The sequence below is a fragment of the Pimephales promelas genome, chromosome 19 (assembly GCF_988280905.1).
Source record: "Pimephales promelas chromosome 19, fPimPro1.hap1.1, whole genome shotgun sequence".
NCBI classification, from domain to species: domain Eukaryota; kingdom Metazoa; phylum Chordata; class Actinopteri; order Cypriniformes; family Leuciscidae; genus Pimephales; species Pimephales promelas.
Genome location: NC_142787.1, coordinates 12,548,556 through 12,571,386, shown reverse-complemented (window position 1 = coordinate 12,571,386; position 22,831 = coordinate 12,548,556). Strand labels below are relative to the sequence as shown.

The 22,831-nt window shown below is 36.8% G+C and overlaps 1 protein-coding gene across 2 annotated transcripts in view; it reads right to left on the bottom strand.

The window, feature by feature from the left end:
* The window catches only part of ctif (cap binding complex dependent translation initiation factor), a 76,890-nt gene that overhangs the window by 6,858 nt on the left and 47,201 nt on the right, over positions 1–22,831 (bottom strand). For both annotated transcript variants that reach the window (XM_039661042.2, XM_039661043.2), the window contains 3 exons: positions 15,664–16,138; positions 14,252–14,551; positions 11,419–11,574 (listed from right to left, as the gene is read on the bottom strand). In XM_039661042.2, coding sequence (XP_039516976.2) covers positions 11,419–11,574; positions 14,252–14,551; positions 15,664–16,138 — 931 coding nt within the window. The remainder of the gene's footprint in view (positions 1–11,418; positions 11,575–14,251; positions 14,552–15,663; positions 16,139–22,831) is intronic.

Genomic DNA, 22,831 nt, shown 5'->3' with positions numbered 1-22,831 from the left:
ATCAGTGTGTTTCAGGTCAACAGGGAATAGATGAGATGCAATAATGCACAGTGTCTTTCAGCATGTTAACCTGTTCTTATTACACAAACCAATGAACAAAGTAGAGCCAGACCGATATATCGGCAGACCGATATTATCGGCCGATATTAGGCATTTATCAAACTATCGGTATCGGCAGTTATAATGGCCGATAAATGAATATTTCAAAAATAAAATAAAAAAAGGAGGAAACACGCTTCAACCATGTCATGAGTGTTGGAGTTGTATAGTTTGTCCACCAGAGGGCACTCTACACAGTCACTGTTGGTAAAACTCGTTGAGTTGGTCACGTCACGAGACATACATTGCTTGAAAAATAATTAAAAGAACATCCCCATCAGTTCTCTTAACTCAAATAAGCATGACACAATTTGTGGCTATCATGTCCAGTTTTGCTGTTGTTAAATAAGCCGAGAGTGAAGCGGAATTAGCTAGTAATAGTTACGTTATGTTGTTACAGTGTAGTCCTTTTAACTTTTGACAATGTGACGGAAGTATTTCTTTAATAGCGCGTGACAGTTATAGCAATGAGACGCATCATCTCTCCTTGGCCTGTTATATTGAAAATGTATGTTTTACAATTTGTTGCGCGTTTTTGAAATAATAATTTTAAAAAAATATCGGAATATCGGATTTTAAAACCAATAAATATTTGTATCGGTATCGGACTTCAAAATCCTTTATCGGTCGGGCTCTAGAACAAAGTAATGAACTTTGTCTCTTTTTATCAGTCCATAACTCTATAAATGTTATATGACCAACGTTTGTAAAGTTTGTGTATTTTGGATGTTTTCTTTTCACTAGTCTGAGAGAAGACAAGTTATGGAAGCAAAATAACCCAAACGTGTCTTGCCTTCATGAAGTTCATGCTTTCCCTGGGAAATGAACGCTGCTAGTGTTTGAGCTATGGATATATGGATCTTTAATTTGCACCGTTGAACAGACTTCAGCTTTCAGGAGGACACTGCCGGTAATCCAGATGTATATATAGGCCACACATCAACACACGAATCATCTTTCAATTCCTCTTTCACTGTTCCTCATAAACCACCAGCCGACAGACGCCAGCGAGACCAATATCACCCGAGTCCGAGTCTCAACCCCAGACAACTGTTGTGACAGACAGAAATGTGCTCAGTCTGACCACAAACACAGAAGTGAAACTCACTAAACAGGACAAATACACACTATTATTCAGCAACTGAGTCTGATGCAACATGCATTTCTCCGTTTCAAAGGGAATTTTAAATCGCAAAACAGAACCGTAAAAAAAAAGAGCCCCAAAGATGACCACCGCAATGAGAACGAACGAAAAAGAAATCCCGAAAAGAAAACAAATGTAAGCATTTTAGCATTTAGTAATGTTCTCAGCGTTATGCTTTTCACTCTATTCTAATCCTGTGGTCTGGTTTCCCATATGTCTTTTCCCGTAACAGACACGATGATGTCATTGGACATTATGTAAGAATGTTCTTCTCGTCTTGGCCAACATGTTTGTGTAATGCAAAATTGCTGATTTGCCCCAGGGCACAAATCAGACAGCTCATTAATGATAATGATTCATTCATAAACTGTGCTGAAAGTTCTTCTTTTTGCAATCATATTGCTATAGCGTTCTCATTTGAATGACAAAGTGACCAAACAGAACTAAACATAGACACTGAACACAAATTAAAACTAAACATTGATTCAATCAGACTGGATCCACATAGTCTAGAGCTGGGGTTAAACAGTGTTTGGGGAAGTCTAAAGAGAGACTATTATTCATACTTGAAATTAAAAGTGTGGTTTAACTTGACAAATATATGACACACATATATTATGATTGTATATTAAATAGTGCTTCTCAAAGCAATGCTACTACTAGGGCAACATCCAAAATAAAAGTTTGTGTTTACAATATATGTGTATGTAGTGTGTATAATTATTTTGCATATATAAATACACACACGTGCATGTATATATTTAAGAAAAATGTGTTATTAACATATAAAATATTAATATTTACATTTAATATAAATGATGTATAAATATACATACAGTATTTTCATGCAAATATTTCTTAAATATATACATGCATGTGTGTGTATTTATATATGCAAAATAATTATACACACATATTATGTAAACACAAACTTTTATTTTGGGTGCGATTAATCGTTGCCCAGCCCTAACTACTACCATTACTACTACTACTAATAAAATCTATTAAAATATGAATTATTATTAAGAAAAATATTGGTTTTATGATATTTCGTAATAATAAATATAATAATAATAATAAAACTCAATAAATATTCATTATTATTAAAAAAAACACTGGTTGTATGATATTGCTCAATAATATTCATAAAGTATTATTATTATTATTATTAAAATGATCGTGGTTGTGTGATATTCCTTGCTTCTGTTAAAGAATTAGAATAAGAAACGCTGCTGCTGCTACTACTAGAACTACAAATAAATATTTTAACATATTTAATTATTATTTGAGATGTGAATAATAATATGTATTAAAATATGTATTACTATTATAATAAAAATTACTATTATTTTGAGGAATATCATACAACTAACATAATTTCATGTTTTAATTTACCGTAATAGTATACTATATTTTATAAAATAAAGTAAAATTAATTAAAAAAGATAAAATTAATTATTATACTGCATTGCATTAGAGACCATATTTGATCACAGAAAATAAAGAAAATAAAAAGATTTATGGACCTAAATTAAAAGGTAGCTTATTCTGCGAAGTTACGTTTACATTAATTGTTTAGCTCTGACAAATATGTGGAATGCATTTCCCCATTACTGATAATAAATATTGATATAGAATGATATGGAAAACATTTTTTTGTGATAGTATTTTGGCCATATTGACCAGCCCAGCTATGACTGGTGGTAAAATCAAGCATCACTATTGCTATACCTGATATACCAAACTTAATGAGACTTAAACACCTAACGCTAAGAGTTAAAGTTGTATTTTAAAACTTGTACAGCTTTCACAAGACTTCAGAATATTTCTGGACTACTATAATGATGTTTTTGAGCCTTTCAGACCATTCGGATATGATTACTCTTGCTACTAAAATGTGTGTGTGTGTGTGTGAGTCTGAAGAGATCTACTGAGACGACTAGCAGAACGCTGGGCGGGAAAAGCACTCAGGCAGTGACACAGGCAGCCCTTTGTGAGGCAGGGGGCCTGCAGGGGCCGGTGGACTACGCTGATCAAAGCTGACGCGAGCGGGTCTGGATACCGTCTCACAAAACAGCTGACAACCTCCCGCACAATCCCACAAAAAACAGGAATTTCATTCAAGCACACTCGCTCTCAAAATATACTTTACTTCACGGGTTACCACAACAACAGTCTCCAAAACATTACAGCAGACACTTATACAGATCATCTACTTTACAGGACTTTTTCTCCTAAAGTACACTTACAGGTATAATGTTACTGTTTATGTTGTGAATATAACAGTATTTCTACATACTACATCACTCTTTGTTTGCAAAAGACTATATAACCTCTTTATTTTTGGTCCTGACTCTTAATATAATTAAAGAGAAAAATGACCAAACCAAAAAAGAAGGGGCTTTGCTAACATGAGCAAACGTCAATTTGCTGGATGTTAACCAGACAGCAGCGTCTGTGCTCTTTAAAACGTCTGATCTAGTCTAATGAAAATACAAATGCACATATATATATATATATATATATATATATATATTGAGAAAATCAGTGTCAAAATGATAGTACAGCCTGCGGTTAAGGTTAAAGAGTCTTAATGGGTTCGTCATTTCTGATTACTGAACATTTAAAAAGAAATGTATAGATATTTTTGGAACAGATTTCTATTTGTATCTCAGGAGTCAAAAACTTGGATATCAAAGAATTATAAAATTACACTCATTTAAAATAAACAAAAAAGCTATACCTACCAGATTAAAACTAAAATAAAAAATGAATAGTTAAAAAAAAACAACAGATTTTTTGGTAACACTTTACTTAAAGCCTTTATGTATAATGCATTATTAAGGTATTAATAATGTACATTATATATTTTAATATTTAATGGTAAACAAAGTTAAAATGCATTTTAATATTCAGATTCCTTGTTGCATCTGAAATTTGTTATTTAGGTTTTAATGCATTATACTTTCTAAAGGGGAGTAATTAATAGATAAGTATTATAATTATTCACGAGACCATAAAATGCATTATAAGGTGCATTACAATGTATGAATTACACATTTTTTAACTATATTAATACTTTTATACAGCAAGGATGCATTAAATTGATCAAAAGTGACAGTAAAGTAAATGCTGAACTTTTATCATGTTTTAACAAATATTCCACGGCACAACCGTTTTCAACATTGATAATAATAATAAATGTTTCTTAATCAAATTATCATATTAGAATGATTTCTGAAGGATCATGTGACACTGAAGACTGGAGTAATGATGCTGAAAATACAGATTTGATCACAGGAATAAATTAAATTTTAAAATATATTCACATAAAAAACAGCTATTTAAAATAGTAATAATATTTCACAATTTTACTGTTTTTCCTGTATTTTTCATAAAATAAATGCAACCGTGGTGAGCAGAACATCTTACCGACCCCGACCTTTGAGCGGTATGTATTTTTTTTTATCTCACTATCGACATTCGACACTGCCATGACTTTTCCAAGGACTGTAGATTTCATTCAATCCATGACATTTACAGCCATCAAATATATTCCCTAATACCTCCAGATTTTCAACAACCGTCTTCTCAATCTTTAATGAGATTTTACCAGAACAATAATTGCAAAACCAAGTCAGAAATGACCCAAAAGTCTCTGAATCATTGATAAGATTTACCAGACCTGAATCCATAGCCCGCGGCGTTTGAAGGAGTGAACATGTATATTGGTGTCTAGAGGTTTCTAGTCCTGGTGGTCTCGGGTAATTACTGATGGGGTCTCCTTATGCTGGTCTCCAGGGTAACCGCTGCTTTAGGTCTAGAGTTATATAGTCCATAATGACGTCCCCAGAGAGCAGGAGCAGAGCTCGTGTTACAGAAACCACCTCAGACTAACCTCAAACGCGAATACAACTCCACATCAGAATCAATATAATGAAGAACATAAAGACAAGGCTGTAATTATCTCCCTAAAGACTTCAAAAATTAACATGATCCTACATGGTCAAACTCTCTACTAGCACAGAGACATATTATAAAGGAGAACTATTATGCCCTTTTAGAAAGCCTAAATTTTGTTTTTGGGCTCTATTAGAACAGGTTTACATGCTTAAATGTATATTATTCACTATGTCTCAAATGTTCAAAGTCTCTATGAAGCCCCTCCTTCTGAAAAGCACACTGAGATCTGATTGGTCAGCTGGATCAGTGTGTTGTGATTTGTCAACACATCGAGTGTGTTTGGGAAATGTCCCGCCCCTTACCATAACCGCCAGTTTCATGCATTCGAACAATGTCTACTTTGCCCTGCCATCAAACACTGCAGTTGTAAGTGAGACTAGAAGAGTTTGATGACGAGAAGATGCTGTTTTCTGCTACCAAAGCACTTAAAGCATTTAAAGATTGAGTCTTGAGCTGGAATTGATAAGGTAAAACAGACGGCATCATTACTGTACGCATCACTGTCTATCAAGTGCTGAGGAACATCTGGAGTCCAATCACAACAGACTGGACCATCTGACCAATCAGAGCAGAGTAGACCAATCACAACAGACTGGGCCATCTGACCAATCAGAGCAGAGTAGACCAATCACAACAGACTGAGCCATCTGACCAATCAGAGCAGAGTAGACCAATCACAACAGACTGGGCCATCTGACCAATCAGAGCAGAGTAGACCAATCATTCACAACAGACTGGGCCATCTGACCAATCAGAGCAGAGTAGACCAATCACAACAGACTGGGTCATCTGACCAATCAGAGCAGAGTAGACCAATCACAACAGACTGGGCCATCTGACCAATCAGAGCAGAGTAAACCAATCACAACAGACTGAGCCATCTGACCAATCACAACAGACTGAGCCATCTGACCAATCAGAGCAGAGTAGACCAATCACAACAGACTGGGCCATCTGACCAATCAGAGCAGAGTAGACCAATCACAACAGACTGGACCATCTGACCAATCAGAGCAGAGTAGACCAATCACAACAGACTGGGCCATCTGACCAATCAGAGCAGAGTAGACCAATCACAACAGACTGGGTCATCTGACCAATCAGAGCAGAGTAGACCAATCACAACAGACTGGGCCATCTGACCAATCAGAGCAGAGTAAACCAATCACAACAGACTGAGCCATCTGACCAATCAGAGCAGAGTAGACCAATCACAACAGACTGGACCATCTGACCAATCAGAGCAGAGTAGACCAATCACAACAGACTGGGCCATCTGACCAATCAGAGCAGAGTAGACCAATCACAACAGACGGGACCATCTGACTAATCAGAGCAGAGTAGACCAATCACAACAGACTGGGCCATCTGACCAATCAGAGCAGAGTAGACCAATCACAACAGACTGGGTCATCTGACCAATCAGAGCAGAGTAGACCAATCACAACAGACTGGGCCATCTGACCAATCAGAGCAGAGTAAACCAATCACAACAGACTGAGCCATCTGACCAATCAGAGCAGAGAAGACCAATCACAACAGACTGGGCCATCTGACCAATCAGAGCAGAGTAGACCAATCACAACAGACTGGGCCATCTGACCAATCAGAGCAGAGTAAACCAATCACAACAGACTGGGCCATCTGACCAATCAGAGCAGAGTAAACCAATCACAACAGACTGAGCCATCTGACCAATCAGAGTAGAGTAGACTAATCACAACAGACTGGGTCATCTGACCAATCAGAGCAGAGTAGACCAATCACAACAGACTGGGCCATCTGACCAATCAGAGCAGAGTAGACCAATCACAACAGACTGGGCCATCTGACCAATCAGAGCAGAGTAGACCAATCACAACAGACTGGGCCATCTGACCAATCAGAGAAGAGTAGAGCAATCACAACAGACCCAAATCACAAAAACAAACTTCAGATATACTGCATTTACATCATCTTGAGTTTTCTCTCTTACAACAAGAGCCTTGCAAATCTAATGATAAATTGTGTAGAACTTGTATATTTGAGTTCTAGCTGTATGCAACCAGGTAAAAGTGATGAAAATGCACAAAAGAATCCAACAAAAGGGTTTGAGAAGATCAGAGAAGCGTCCAACCCTTCAGCTCAAGCAGCTTTCAAGTGAACAACAGACGCTCTCTTCTCTCCCTCCCTCCATTCATCCTGTCTTTTATTTTCTCCCACACCCTCAGCGCTCCAAATACACCTGTCAGCTCCACACTACAGCTGGATCACCTGTAATTACCCAACCTGCTCTGCCGGTCCACAAAACACACATACACACACACCTGGCTGAGACGTAATCGCTGTCACACACTGACACTAAGTGCCTGGTCTGACTCCCAGACCCTCGTGTCGGGACGTGCCGATACGAGAGCCGAAAGGGATGTTAATCCGGCTGCGATCCTGAATAGCGGCATTCATACGGCACAAACACACACTGAACTCTCACCCAGATCACGTCTCTTTCATGTGGAGCTGCTGAAGAATCAAACTTTGGCTTTTGATGGATCACGTCTGTCATCAGCTGAACAACTGACAGGATTCAGCCCAGACAGGGAAGCCCCATTCACCAGCGATCGGGGCATTTCACGAGACAAAGATCGTCTTTAAGTCTTAAAAGGGTTTTTTTCTTGATGTTTTGAAACGAGTTTGATGTATTGTGGAACAAAATACAGTAACTTTCACACAGCAAAACTACCTTGCAAGCAGAGCTGCATGATTAATCGAAATAAAACCGAAAATAAAAATGAAGTGTGCCACTTCCCAAACTTGTAAAAAACACCCAAGTAAAAGCTTGATGGTTTAAAGTTTGAAAATGAAGAAATTAAGATGTAATTTTACAGATGTACCATAAAATTATTTATCTAAAATATATATTTTTTATTTTAGAGTGAAATATTACAATAGGAATGTCTTGCTTTAATATTTTTATTTTGTAATAATAATAACAACAATATTATTATTGTTAACATTTTTTGGCCAAATTGTGTGCAGCCCTACAAATTTAAAGAAACACTATGCAAGATTTGTACCTTAATATAACAGCTTCAAAGTCATTTCAGTGGTAAACAAACTCATAGTTGGCTGAATCATCCTTTTATTTTGTGAGTTCACCAGAATAAATAGAAAGAGTCCGCAACGGCGATAGACACTGTGCGTGCGCCACCACATAGGGTGACCAGACGTCCCTAAAAATTCGGGACAGCCCAAAAATCTAAGCTGTTGTCCCGAATCCGGCCCTAATTGTCCCGAAAATTATACTAAAGCAAAACCTTGTGGTTATTGTCTAATAAAATATTAAAAACGTGGAGATTGAGTAGGCCCCCGGCGGTGGCTCATTGGCTGCAACATCTTTTCAGTTTCTTATTTTGTAAGTTCTACAAAGATGTAGGTGCGAATTTAGATATACATTGATAAGTAAATTTTCATTAGTTTGTTTCGTTGACATGGCTGGTGTACCAGAACCACAACACGCCAGTTTTTAGTGGCAGATTAAAGACTAATGACAGTCCTCAATGGTTTGGTCCAGGTTTGAAATTCATTATCTTTTATTATAGGCTATGTAGTCTAATATAATAGCAGGCCTACTCATAAACACCCCCTAGATCTCTTATTTAAAGGCACACTATGCAAGATTTGTACCTTATTATAACAGCTTCAAAGGGGTACCAGGCCATGGGTGCAGAGACGCTCTGCGTGAGTGGTATTTACGACAGTAACGCCGCCTTCACACTGGCAGTTTAAATCAGCTCCGTAATACGCAATACGTTCCCAACGGACGTCGTACTACACAGTGAAAAGCGTCGGACGCGGGTAGAACAAAAATGGCGGAGAGCTTAAAAGTTGATTCTGTCTGTTCTGAATGATCTCTCTGATGAGGGTTATGCTGCGTGAGGAAAGTTGCTGAGGACGTTGACATGTCAGGTCGGCTAAAAAATGTGATATAGTGGTCAATAGTTTAATGTCTACCTTCAGTTTAATTGTATTAACTGCCCTTATAAACGTTAGAAAGTCATGAAAATAAAAAATGACATGACAACTTATCGTTATAAAATCATTATTTATTTTATTAAAAGTTAATAATTCTGGTTTGTTTATCAGTACCATAGCAACGGTCAACTTCCGCTGGAATTGTCGGATAGGAACCGTCCGTAGCTTTTCGCACGAGTTTAAATTTTTTAACGCATCCGGATGACCAACGGACACGATTTTCTTCGCACCGCACTCGGTCGGACCCGTTTCGGACCCATTCGCATGCGGTCTGCGAATCTCCATAGTAAATGAATAACTTCCGGTCGTTTCGCAGCCGCATCGGAGCTGATTTCAACTGCCAGTGTGAAGGTGGCGTAACGTTACATACAAGTACTCCACAGCGACTCTAGGGATCGCTGTTTGACAAAAACGGAATTCCTGCATAGTGTGCCTTTTTTTCATTTTTAAAATCGCATTTTAAAATGAAAATTTCTTAAATCGTGCAGCCCTACTTCCAACTCCGAGTTACTGAAATTCAGCTGAAAAAATATAAAAAATGATTTACGGTCATCAGATAAATACAATTGAATACAAAACCATTCACATTTGCATGTCAAAAACACCTATTCAGTGTTCTGCAACAAGTTCGGGTAGGGTGCGTTGATACGTAGCAAACTCAATATTTTCAAAGTTCTTTAACTCTTTCCCCGCCAAACACGGAATTTTCCGTGTTTAATTAAAAAACGCATCTGCGCCAAACACGGAATTTTCCGGGTATCCGTGTTTTAGGTGGTATACGGTAAGGAAGACCCGCGCGCATGTCCTGAATGATTGCGCAACTCTTTGATCAGAGAAATAGATTGCAATCGTCTCAAACAGTGGAGTAGTGAGAATGTATCAGACAGACAATGCAGAGGTATATGGCTGAAGTACTGGAGGTTAATGGACTCGGAGTCCGATCACTCTTTATTTGATAATTCTGAATCTGATCGGGACGAAGTAGTCAGTGAGAGAGATGCACATGTTCATGCTAGCCATGGACGTGCCGCAGATAGATCGTATAATATTATGACACTATAATATGTATGTGTGTGTGCAGGCATTTATGTGTGGCTGTCTAAATATGAAGGTGTAATTGTCAAATTATTTCTCTCTTTGTGCACATTTACCACATTGTAATATGTATTTGTGTGTGTGTGTGTGTGTGTGTGTGTGTGTGTGTGTGTGTGTGTGTGTGTGTGTCTAGGCCTGTTTATTGTAATTCCAATTATTCATTATTCACAGGTAGAACACAGAGAGGCAGAGGCAGAAGTTTTATTGCAAAAGTTACATTTCCCTTACATCCTGGGAAATTTGATATATTTTACATTTATTTTATGTTTTTAATTTATTTTGGAAAGTTTTATATATGAAGGAAACAACATCTGAATGTATTCTGCTTTTAAATGCACTTGTTTGATAAAAACACCTTTTTCTCAGTTTTTTGTCCAAAATGTTGTGTTTTTGACAAAACCTACCTCTGTTCAAGAGGCAATAAAAAAAGAACAGATGAAGATAAAATAAAAACGTTTTTTTTGCCTAAAAGCAGAGGCTCAGATCTTTATTTTTATATATATCATCTTCATATATTCATGGAAGAAAATATTCAGCGGGGGCATTCAAATTTAGCGAAAATCGTCAAAAACCCTGGCGGTGGCTGGCAACTTTTTTTAAAAACGCTGGCGGGGAAAGAGTTAAGGAGTTATTCTCTAGATGAGTGTCAGACACAATCGACTGATCACAAAAGCAAAATCCAGTCGACCAATTAGAGCACAGTGTGCTTTTCAGAAGGAGGGGCTTCATAGAGACAGGAACTAAACAGAGCGTTACCGACTGACTGGGGAGAGACGAGCTGCAACAATCGACAATATGAGAAAAATAATGTGTTTTGAGCATTCAAGCATTAAAACCTGTTTTTGTAGAACCCAAAAACAAATCAAAACTTAAAACTTTTAAACTATAAAAGGGCATAATAGGTCTCCTTTAAAAATACGAAAAAAAAAGTGTAGGAATTTATATTTTGATCTCTTTCTGACTGTCGTTTCATGAGTTAATGTGAAATTTGAATCTCGCATCTATCAGAGCGAGAGAGAGAGAGAGAGACGACTGAAGTCAGCGCAACAGTATGTTATCCGACATACAGCGTTTGGCCAGTAGTTGATGAGGTGTGTGTTGTGTACCTCTCGTAAGCAGGAGTAGATGGGACACACCAGCACTCTGAACGGCTCTCCCGCGCTGCTCCTCATGGTGCCGAACACTTCACACAGAAACGTGATGAAGCCCAGCCAGCACTCCACATCAGTCTGCTGGAGCTCCTCACGACGCTTGAAGTCCCTCTGGAGAGAAAAACACAGCCGTCAGCATATGCACCGCAACACACAAAACACTCATTTTTAAAAGAAGTCTCTTCTGCTCTACAGTAAAAATAAGTAACATTTTATCATTACAAACATTAAGAGAAACATTGATAATAATCAGAAATGTTTCTTGAGCAGCAAATCATCATATTAGAGTGAATTCTGAAGGATCATGTGACACTGAAGACGCTGAAAATACAGCTTTGATCACAGGAATAAATTACATTTTATTATATATTCACATAGAAAATGGTTATTTTAAATTGTAATAATATTTCACAATATTAAAGCTTCTTTAAAAAAGTTATTTGACCGTTAGTGTATTCAGAGAACACCAATACACAGAGACTCCAACATACTGATGTTTTTACATCCTTTAAATTTCCCAGCATGTCTGACTCATCTCTCTCTCACACACACACACACGCGCGCATGCAGCTCGTCTCTGTTCTGCGATAAGCCGCCTGTGTGTTTGTGGCAGATTGCTAAATGAGTCGGAGCAGACATGTCCTTTCACTAGGGTCAGAGACGCTTGCATCCGTGTGTATCTGTTACATAATCCCGTCAGAACGAAAGCGTCTGCTCCAGCGTCATACGAGTGAAAAGAACCGGTTTACGTGAGGACGAACCGGATGATTCATCCAGCTCAACACACATTCAAACTCCAGACTGATGCCTGAGACACAGTTAAAGGGGCTACTACATGTTAAAAGGCTAAAAAGAGACGTGTGTGTATCATGACTTTATACATTTAAACAATTACACTACTGTTCAAAAGTTTGGGATCAGAAAGATGTACTTTTATTCAGCAGGAATGCATTCAAAAGTAACAGTAAAGACATTTATGTTACAAAAGATTTCTATTTCAATTTTTTTTTTAAAATCTGAAAAATGCATCACCTTTTCATATATTACTAAATGAGTATGTCACTTTAGAAAGTTTGCCTTTTTTAGATACTAAGTAATGCTACTGTAATACATTATAAATTATTATTTTGTATATATTTTTGTTAATAATTAAGTTTTATTGTAATAAAGGTACTTTTCTTTCATAACCCTGTTATGCATTTGCAGCATGGGGTTTGTTTGCGACGGAGCGTTTGTTGGTCTGTGTGTGTGTGTATAGAGCAGGATGTGTGTTTTGGCCGCACCAGCACCAGGTCAAAGTTCTGGTATCACATCACTGTGAGTCTAACAGTCAGTTCCCAAAAACAATGACAAAATACTTAGAGCTTTACCACTAAAACCAGCGTACAGACAGGCTGACCCAAAACAACAGAGACAGAGACACGGCATAAAAACACTTCTGCAGTCCAGCGCTTCTGCAGTCTCCCTGCAGCGGTAATAATAGACTAACAGATTAAAAGGGCCGTATATTAAAAGCATTGCGTGTTTTATCACCCAGGACTAACTGAAATAAGTTACTAAACAATAAATTACTGATACTGAAATAAAAAATAAATAAATAAAAGATATATATGTATTTCATATATCTAAAACACATATATAAAATGCATATGTATACACACACATACATTTATATATACTCGCCCCTGCACACACACACACGCATACAAACATACATTTAAATGACAGAAGCACAAAATGACTAATACTTACATTAAAATGTAAACTGAACATAAAAAAATAAACTTAAGCTATATATCAAGAATTGATATATATATATATAATAAGTTATATAATATAATATAATAAGTATATATATATATATATATATATATATATGAAGAGTTCAGATGCAAAAGCCTCTAAATGCCATTTGAAATTTTCTTCTTTAATGATGATTTTTATCAAGCTTGTATATTTAAGTTCAGTTATTTCACTTAAATGGCAATGATAATTACCTATTAATTGTTATTTAAGTGAAATTACTGAACTTAAATATACAAGTTTGACAAAAATCATCATTAAAGAAGAAAATTTCAAATGGCATTTAGAGGCTTTTGCATCTGAACTCTTCATATATATATATATATATATATATATATATATATATAATACTGAAAATATATATAAATAAAAAAGCTAATTCAAAAGATTATAATTGAAAATTGTACTAAAATAACGTTGGTCCACACTTAACCTGTAAAGTTAGTTGTAATTTAGTTTTTCAAAATCAGGCTTTTATTTGTTACTAAAAAATTGTAAAATGTATGCACCAATTTGATGGTGTCATTTTGAAATTGAGCAGCCAGGGTTTCCATTTTACAGAAATGAGAGTAAGTAAACGATGAAGTTTTCATTTTGAACTATTTCTTCAAGTATATAAATATTCATCATCTTTCAGAAAGATTTGGGAAACTCCTAACTTTTAAAATGAGGTGAAAGTGTTTGGGGCCTAAAATGTCCCTTTTGTCCAATGAGGAAATTGTACAGGGTCATTCAGCTGAATTGCACAGATGAATCACATCCTGAAGCCCTCGAGAAAAAGAGGAAGAGAAGAAACAGAGAGAACGCAGACACAAAAGAGTTGAGATGGATGTAGTCGAGCAGCAGGTGAGATGACATTTGCACAATATCCTTCTGAGTGACACCTCGCCACTGTAAAGCGTGCGATCTGATTGGTCCTCAGAGACAGCACCGAACCTGCAGAACATGAACGTGATGAAATAAGCAAAGGACATTGAGTTCTCACCTGCAACATGTTGAGTAACAGAGAGCGGAACTTGGTGCCCTCCACCATGAATAGAGCCATCTTGTCACAGAGTTTGGCGGCAGTGGCAGCGAAGCTTCGGTCGCTGACGGCCTTGCTGTAAATGGTGAGCACGATCTGGTTCAGCGTCTCCTCAGAGTCGGCTGAGCTCTGCGCCTCCTCCATGAACGAGGTGAGCTGAACCTCCACACCACTGCTGTTGTTTTTCATGCTGTTTAGAATCTCTAGTAATCTGTCCATTCGGTTACGCTGAGGTCCGGCCGTCGCCACGGGAACGTCCTCCTGCCAATCAGAGTACAACGAGAGTGGTCATGTGACTTGGAACATTGAGGAATGGTGTGGTTCAAAAGGTTAGGGTCACTAATACTTTTATTCACCAAGCTTGCATTAACTCAAAAGTGACAAACAACATTTATAATATTCATTCTATCTATCTATCTATCTATCTATCTATCTATCTATCTATCTATCTATCTATCTATCTATCTATCTATCTATCTATCCATCCATCCATCCATCCATCCATCCATCCATCCATCCATCCATCCATCCATCCATCCATCCATCCATCCATCCATCCATCTATCTATCTATCTATCTATCTATCTATCTATCTATCTATCTATCTATCTATCTATCTATCTATCCATCCATCCATCCATCCATTTATCCATTCATCCATCCATCTATCTATCCATCCATCCATCCATCCATCCATCCATCCATATATCCATCTATCTATCTATCTATCTATCTATCTATCTATCTATCTATCTATCTATCTATCTATCTATCTATCTATCTATCTATCTATCTATCTATCTATCTATCCATCCATATATCCATCTATCTATCTATCTATCTATCTATCTATCTATCTATCTATCTATCTATCTATCTATCTATCTATCTATCTATCTATCTATCTATCTATCTATCCATCCATCCATCCATTTATCCATTCATCCATCCATCTATCTATCCATCCATCCATCCATCCATATATCCATCTATCTTTCTATCTATCTATCTATCTATCCATCCATCCATCCATCCAGCCATCCATCCATCCATTTATCCATTCATCCATCCATCTATCCATCCATCCATCCATCCGTCCATCCATCCATCCATCCATCCATCCATCCATCCACTTATCCATCCAGCCATCCATCCATCTATCTATCTATCCATCCATCCATCAATCCATCCATCCATCCATCCATCCATCCATCCATCCATCCATCCATCCATCAACAGTATATACATACAGTCATATGGATTTCATTCCATTTTACTTCTACTTCCTAGCCCTAAACTTCAAATGGCACTTCTGCATTTAACTGTATCAATTCAAACTCAGTTTCAGGAACTAAACTGGGATTTTAAAGCACCTTTGCTTTCAATCTCCTCCTCAGTCTCTCTTTTGACGACTGTAGTAAGCAGATCTTCCCACTCTCCGTCTTCTCCTCCTTGTCTTCTTTCTTCCTCTCATCTTTCGCAGGTTCGTCCTTCGCTCCTCTCTCTGTGTGGGGCTCTGGCTCCTCATGTTTTACATTCTCTGTCTCTTTGGTATTGCGTGTGAGGCCCCTGTCGACCCCCGAGGGCCCTTGACTGAAACTGTTCGTCTGGTGTTTGGGATGCTGATGCCAGCGACGGTTCTGGCTGTAGCCATGATGTGGCCCGCCCTGCCGCCCTCCCTGGTTCTGCTGGCCCTGGTAACCCCGCCCTCCGTGCTTCATGCCGGCTCCTGATTGGTGCTCAGTGTTGGGCTGTTGCATCTGATTGGGCTGTTGCTGCTGCTGCTGAAGAGGAGGATTCTGGGATTTCCCACCAGTCCCTCCTCCCCCAGGCAGGCGCTGCGGTCTCCTAGAACAACAACAAAAAAAGCCTGTTATTGACAATGTCACTGAGTGCTCCTTGCCCATGCAAACAGTGTGTCGTGTGTGGATTCCAGGGTGTTGCTAGGCAGTTGCTAAGGATTTTTTTGTAGTTTCGAGTGATTTGGGTAGTTGCTAGGGCATTGTTAGGGTTGTTGCCAGTGTGTATATGCTAAATAACTGGTAAGGTGTTCAAAGCAGTAGTCATACATTGTTATGCAGTTGCTAAGGTGATCTGAGTAGTTGCCAAGATGTTGCCAAGCAGTAGCTAGGATGCTCTGTGTGGTTAAATAAGTAAATACACATAACAAAGAAATAAATAGATACAGAAAAACAAACAAAAATACAAATAAAACAAATATAAAATACACATTTTGAACACATTACACAAAAATATACACAACTTCTGTTTGACATTCTGGACAACAAACACAGAATTTAAAGAGCATTCTGGGTGTTTAAGTCAAAATAAATAAGCAAAGGAATAACCGCAAAAGATATATATAAAAGTACACAAATAATTAAATAAGTGTATAAGTGTAACCCTGACAGTCAACAAAATGTCATCATGTGTTGGTATAGACATAGTGTTTCTTCACAGTTATCAGTCTTAGTGTGAACAGGCCTTAACCCCAAATATGAGCATTAGCAATAGTGGTGATTGACTTAAATACCACTACTAATAACTGCAGCCACACAGAGTGTGTGTTTGTGAATGTGCGTAATGATTTACGGCAGATGCGAGTCAGTATGTAATCACCCAGATCTCCATGTTTGCACCAGTCTGACGGGATGATCTATCTTCACCAGCAGAACTCCAGTCATCCAGACCAACACTGGATTACGGCTTTACATTCACACACGCCTGTGTGTACATACACACATATAGACACGCTGACATGTGCTGTCTGCATACGTACGCATGCATTAAGAGCACTGAATGTGTTACTGCACGTTATGTGCGTGTCATTAATCATTACGTCTGTGTGAACAAATGTTAGTATCACTGACTGCAGTAATCAGACTTTTTAAGAAAAGACAATTTGGATTCAAGCCATTTAAACTAGATACAAATTGCACAAACAAAATGTAATGAACTCCATCCAAGTTAAGTGCAAATTGAGTTTCAATCGCATTTTTTCAGGCATCACTGAAAGCAGAAAGCTGCATAAAGCAACAACAAATCCAAGACAATCTAAATATATTCAGGATTTCTGGACCAATGAGATTTCACTATGACTAAACAAAAAACAACTTGTACAGCAACATATGTCAATATAGAAATCAATACAGTATATGTATCTAAAGACCTAAGTCTAAGATTATAAAACAGATAGTTCTCGTCCTTGATTCTGATTGGTTGAGCCTGTGGCCTTATTACATCAGTATTATTGCACCACTGCAACAATATATATATATATATATATATATATATATATATATATATATTGCCGTTGTTAGGCAATTTATGCTTTATGTATTTGAATTGCACATCAAATTTCCATACATTTGGATTATACAGTTTTAACTAACAAAACTTAATGTGATGCATATTTTTCATATGCATATAAATAAAATAGGAAACAGGTGATTCTCATATTTCTGCACTAAAAAAAATCATGGCATAAATTCTTAACTATTAGTTGATTTTATTTAAATAATACGTATATTTTAAAAATGTAATCATTTATGCTTAGAATCAGCATAGACCTGTTAATTGTGAAAACCATTAAATGTATTTAATTAATAAAATAAAGCATGATCATGGTTAAAATACTGTATCTGTGGAACAATACCGGTATTCAATTAGTTAAAAAGATGGAAAGAATTTTGTTTTAATGACGAAAAAATAAATCACATTTTTTAATTTCGCATTTAAAACGCATTCAGTTTTTTAGGACTATTAGAGAAATCTTACCGACGTGCATCACTGATAAATACGCATCAGATTAAGTTTTTTATGTTATGTTAAAACTGTAATCCAAATGGATGGACATTTTCTATGCAATTTAAGCACAAAGTTATGCTTAAATGTCTAGATTTCTAGCAATAAAGAAATTTGAGGTTTTTTTGGCAGGCTATTTGTACCATTCCAACACTGTTGTGCACAATCAACTTCACTGCTTCTATGAGGAGTAAACAAGCGTACAGAGGCCTGGAGCGAACACACAATGTTCAAAACCACTGGACACTTCAAAGACTAACGTCTTCACTAGTGACCGACTGCACGCCTGAGAAACACACACACACACACACACACACGGGAATCTCCTCACAGCGAGGACAGGCTTTACGTTTGATTGACAGCTTTAGAGTGAGACGTCCAGGTTAAGGTCATGTTTGACCATGGTGTTTTGCTTTTACGAGGGGTTAATTTTAGGGGAAATGCACACTGAGTGTGTTGAGTGACAGGTTGAAAATAAGACGTGGAGGAGCTGACCGTGACATTCTTTAGGCTTTACGTGGGTTAGGACCCTGGATGTCGCTCCACAAGAACATTATTTGTAATGATGATTTTGAAAGTAGTCTCTTTTGCTCACCAAGACTGCATTTGAGAAAAAATACAGTAAAACAGTAATATTGTATATTATTAAAATTTGAAATAGCTGTTTTCTATGTGAATATATTCCTGTGATCAAAGCTGTATTTTCAGCATCATTACTCCAGTCGTCAGTGTCACAACAATCCTTCAGAAATCACTCCTATGTGATGATTTGCTGCTCAAGAAACATTTCTGATTATTAGCAATGTTGAAAACAGCTGCTTAATATATTTGTGAAAACCATTAGTTTTTTCTGGAATTGAATTGACTTGAATGATCAAAAGGACAGCAATTATTTAAAATAGAAAGCTTCTGTAACATTGTCTTACTGTCACTTTTGATTGATTTTAACACTTTCTTGATTAATTAAATGTTAATTTCTTTAAACAGATGTATATATTAACATTTTAAAAACAATAATTGTATACATAGTGCTTATATATATATATATAAACAATAATTGTATACATAGTGTTTTATATATATATATATACATACACACACACGGTTTATATATAAACAGTTTGTGTGTATATACTGTATATAATGTAAATATCTATATATATATATATAAACACACACATACTCACATGGTATAGTGTATATACTGGAAATCCTAAAACTTGTTTTTTTCTGGATTCTTTGATGAAATTTAAAAGAGCATAATTTATTTCAAACAGAATCTTTTTACTGTCTTTACGGACACCTTTGATCATATAATGCAAACAGTAAACTATTCTGCAATTAAAAGACAAGAGTTCAAGGCAAACAGTACTTTAGCTCCTTTAAAGCAGCACTATGTCGTTTTTTTTCAACCTTTTCAACCAATATTTTTACAAAACTTGAGATGGTTTATCGACTTACAATAGGTTGAATGACAGGTCTGCCATAGCCTGACAATGTCTGTATCGCTTTTACTGGCACTTTGTAACTTCGGGGAGCGGGTAGGAACCCAAGAACAAAAAGAACGACAAAATTCGACTGTTTTACAGCATACGTCACTTCTTTAAATTCCGACGCGAGAGCCCGATGAGCATTTTTTTTTATCTCTGTATGTTGCCTCAGGCTATAATGCAAATTGATTTTTCAAATTTGCAGGTTCATCTATGGTAGCTCAGCTTGATATTATAATATTGACGACATGGCTATTATCTACTGTACCAACCAGTGTTGTGCCTGAACGCGTTCATATTTTGGGTGAACGTGAACTGAACGTACTGTATTACTGCCTGATGAACGTTACTGTGAACGCGTTCATTCTGGTCTGTGAGCGCACGCTCTCAGTTTCACTTCGTACAATAGGGTGCCAGATTTCTATAGAGCCTTCCAGGCGAAAACCCAGCTAAAATACACGTAAACAGGCCTTAATATGTAGAGAAAAAACACCCAATCTGGCAACACAAGACACCGGTGTCAAACCGTGGCCGATGTCGACAAAGGTGTCGATGTGTCGGATGATCATTTAAACGGATTTTATGAGGAGGTCGGTGAGGATGGGAAAAATCTTACATTCTGAGCAAACTGCCCGTCGATAAAATAATTGTTGTCTGTGGTTGTTTATGGGCTGTGGGTGGCAATAATAAACATAAAAGAAAAGCTTGCAACGCATGGAAAAAAAAGAATGAACTAGTTCATTTTAAAATGTGTGAACTGAACTTTGAATTAATTTAATTAACATATCCATTATGTAAAACAGTAGCCAATAGGCTAACGTTACTATAAAGATGTTGGCATGTAAACGTGAGCAACACGATCTTTTGACGTTTGAAAAAAATAAATAAAAATAAAGCCCATGACACTAAATTCATAAGACTGAATATAAGCCAATGTACCTGGGATGAACACTAGAGTCTGCCCAAGATGTGAGAACTCCTTCCTTCTGCAGAGTTCGGGGGATCGCTTGTCAACAAATGCACACGTGTATTCCCTAGTAGTGTAACCATGACAGATTTTACGACAGTAGTAGAAGACAATACTGTTTCCCAACTGTAGGGGGCAAAATTTCAAAAATAACAGAATGCTGCTTTAAAAACCTTACAAATGTAAAAAAATTAACCTTTGACTTTAGGCCAACCCAATGTTAGTTGTTAACCTAAAAAAACCAACAGAACATCTTGACCAGGCATGACACGAAAAAAATAACACATCATTTCTTCGATACTATTGTTTGTTTTAACCTGCAATTACAAGAACAGCCTGATAATGCAGAGTAGCTCCACCCACAATGAAATCTCATTGGTCCAAAACCTTGCTCTATTTTGCTGTATATTTGAAATATTGCCATTCATGGCAAGTTAGCAGTGTGTTGAAACTTGTGCTTATGGTAAGGGTTGGGACATTTCCCAAACACACTGCTTCAGTCGACCAATCAGAGCACAGTGTGCTTTTCAGAAGGAGGGGCTTCATAGATACAGGAACTAAACAGAGCGTTACTGAGACTGAGTAGAGACGAGCTGCAACAGTGACAAATAATAGATAATAATAATAATAATAAAGCATGAAAACCTTTTCTAGTAGAGCGCAAAAACAAAATCAATACTTTGTGAAGGGCATAATAGGTCTATAATAGTGATTCTGATCATTTAAAAACATTTTTTTTAACCAAGACAGATTTCAATTGTGTGTGTGTGTGTGTGTGTGTGAGAGAGAGAGACAGAAAGACACTTAAGTTTTTCTAAGCAGAGCAAGAGCCAGATTCAATGATGTCCACACCCAACCTACTCTCATTCTCACAGACACACACATTCACACACAAAACCAATACAACAAAAAGTTATATGAAAAGCTGTTACATAACAGAAGCATAATGTGTCTGCTTTGCACAAGATAAACCCTGACTGACAGGTCCGTCACTGATGGGAATCGCCACACTTCACACCATTTTTAATCTGAGAAACAAAAATAAGACCTAAAGCCGCTGATCAAAAATCACAAAAACAAATCCTTTCAAAATGTTCAAGAGGACTAACAAAAAATAAAAGATAGGCTGTGATAATTAAAGTTTCTCTGCATTTTGTCAAATGAGACAAAATAAAACAAATGATCTCTAGAAGATCCCAGAAGCATCAGCCTCCATTTCTGTGTTTTCATGTAACATCTAGCAGGGGTTGGCTGATATACCGGCCAGTATTTGGCTTTTTTAATTATTGCCATTTGACAATACATTTTTGTTTTTTGCAAGAAGCAGGACTTTTATTTTGACAGCGCTAAGAACGGTCAAAATAAAATAACTATTATAATATGACTTTATAATAGAATTAAACATTATTAATAGAAAGGCAAACACTATACTTTCTCATGTTTATTTTGTCATCAGGATTTTTCACGATTCATTTATTTTAGTAAACATGTAAATTCAAATTAAAGAGTAACTAAACCCTAAACCAACCTTTTTTAGTTAATGATCTGTAAGAATCTTTACCATGGTGTTTAGATCTTTATTACACTGGTATGGATCTTTATTAATACCAGTCATTGATTCGAGTAACTTTTTTCACATTTGTGTATAAAGTGTTTTATTTCTACAATATATGGTGTAAAAACGCTTAGTGTTGCCCTCTTCAGGTTGAACGGTGGCTACTGCAGTTGAATTTTCCTATTGGATGTTCCGCATTTCGTGGCATGTTTCAGCTCATCACGGTCTTGGTACAAGCGGCAGTATAAAAACCAGCTTGTTTCGTCAAAACCACTGTAGGGAGTCAGGAGTTGGAATTGCGAGTATGGAAAACGATCAGGATAGTGTTTTAGCATCTATTTCGTCCCCTATATCTCTGCTGGGGTCTGCCCAATTTTTCAGCATTTTTCAAATATTGCCAGTGGGTGGAGTCAGGCTCTGACCAGGGGTTTAGTTACCCTTTAATATAAATGTGTATGTGTGTTTATTTATATATATATATATATATATATATATATATATATAAATATAAATATATATGTATTGTATATATATATATATATATATATATATATATATATATATATATAGAGAGAGAGAGAGAGAGAGAGAGAGAGAGAGAGTTAGCTAAATGGCTAATTTTCATCCGTAGTCCCTGAGCAAATGATACTAACTGATAATACTAATAATCAGTCGACCATTAATGTCTAGCACTCCTGTCACTCAGATCTTCTCAAACCATCCCA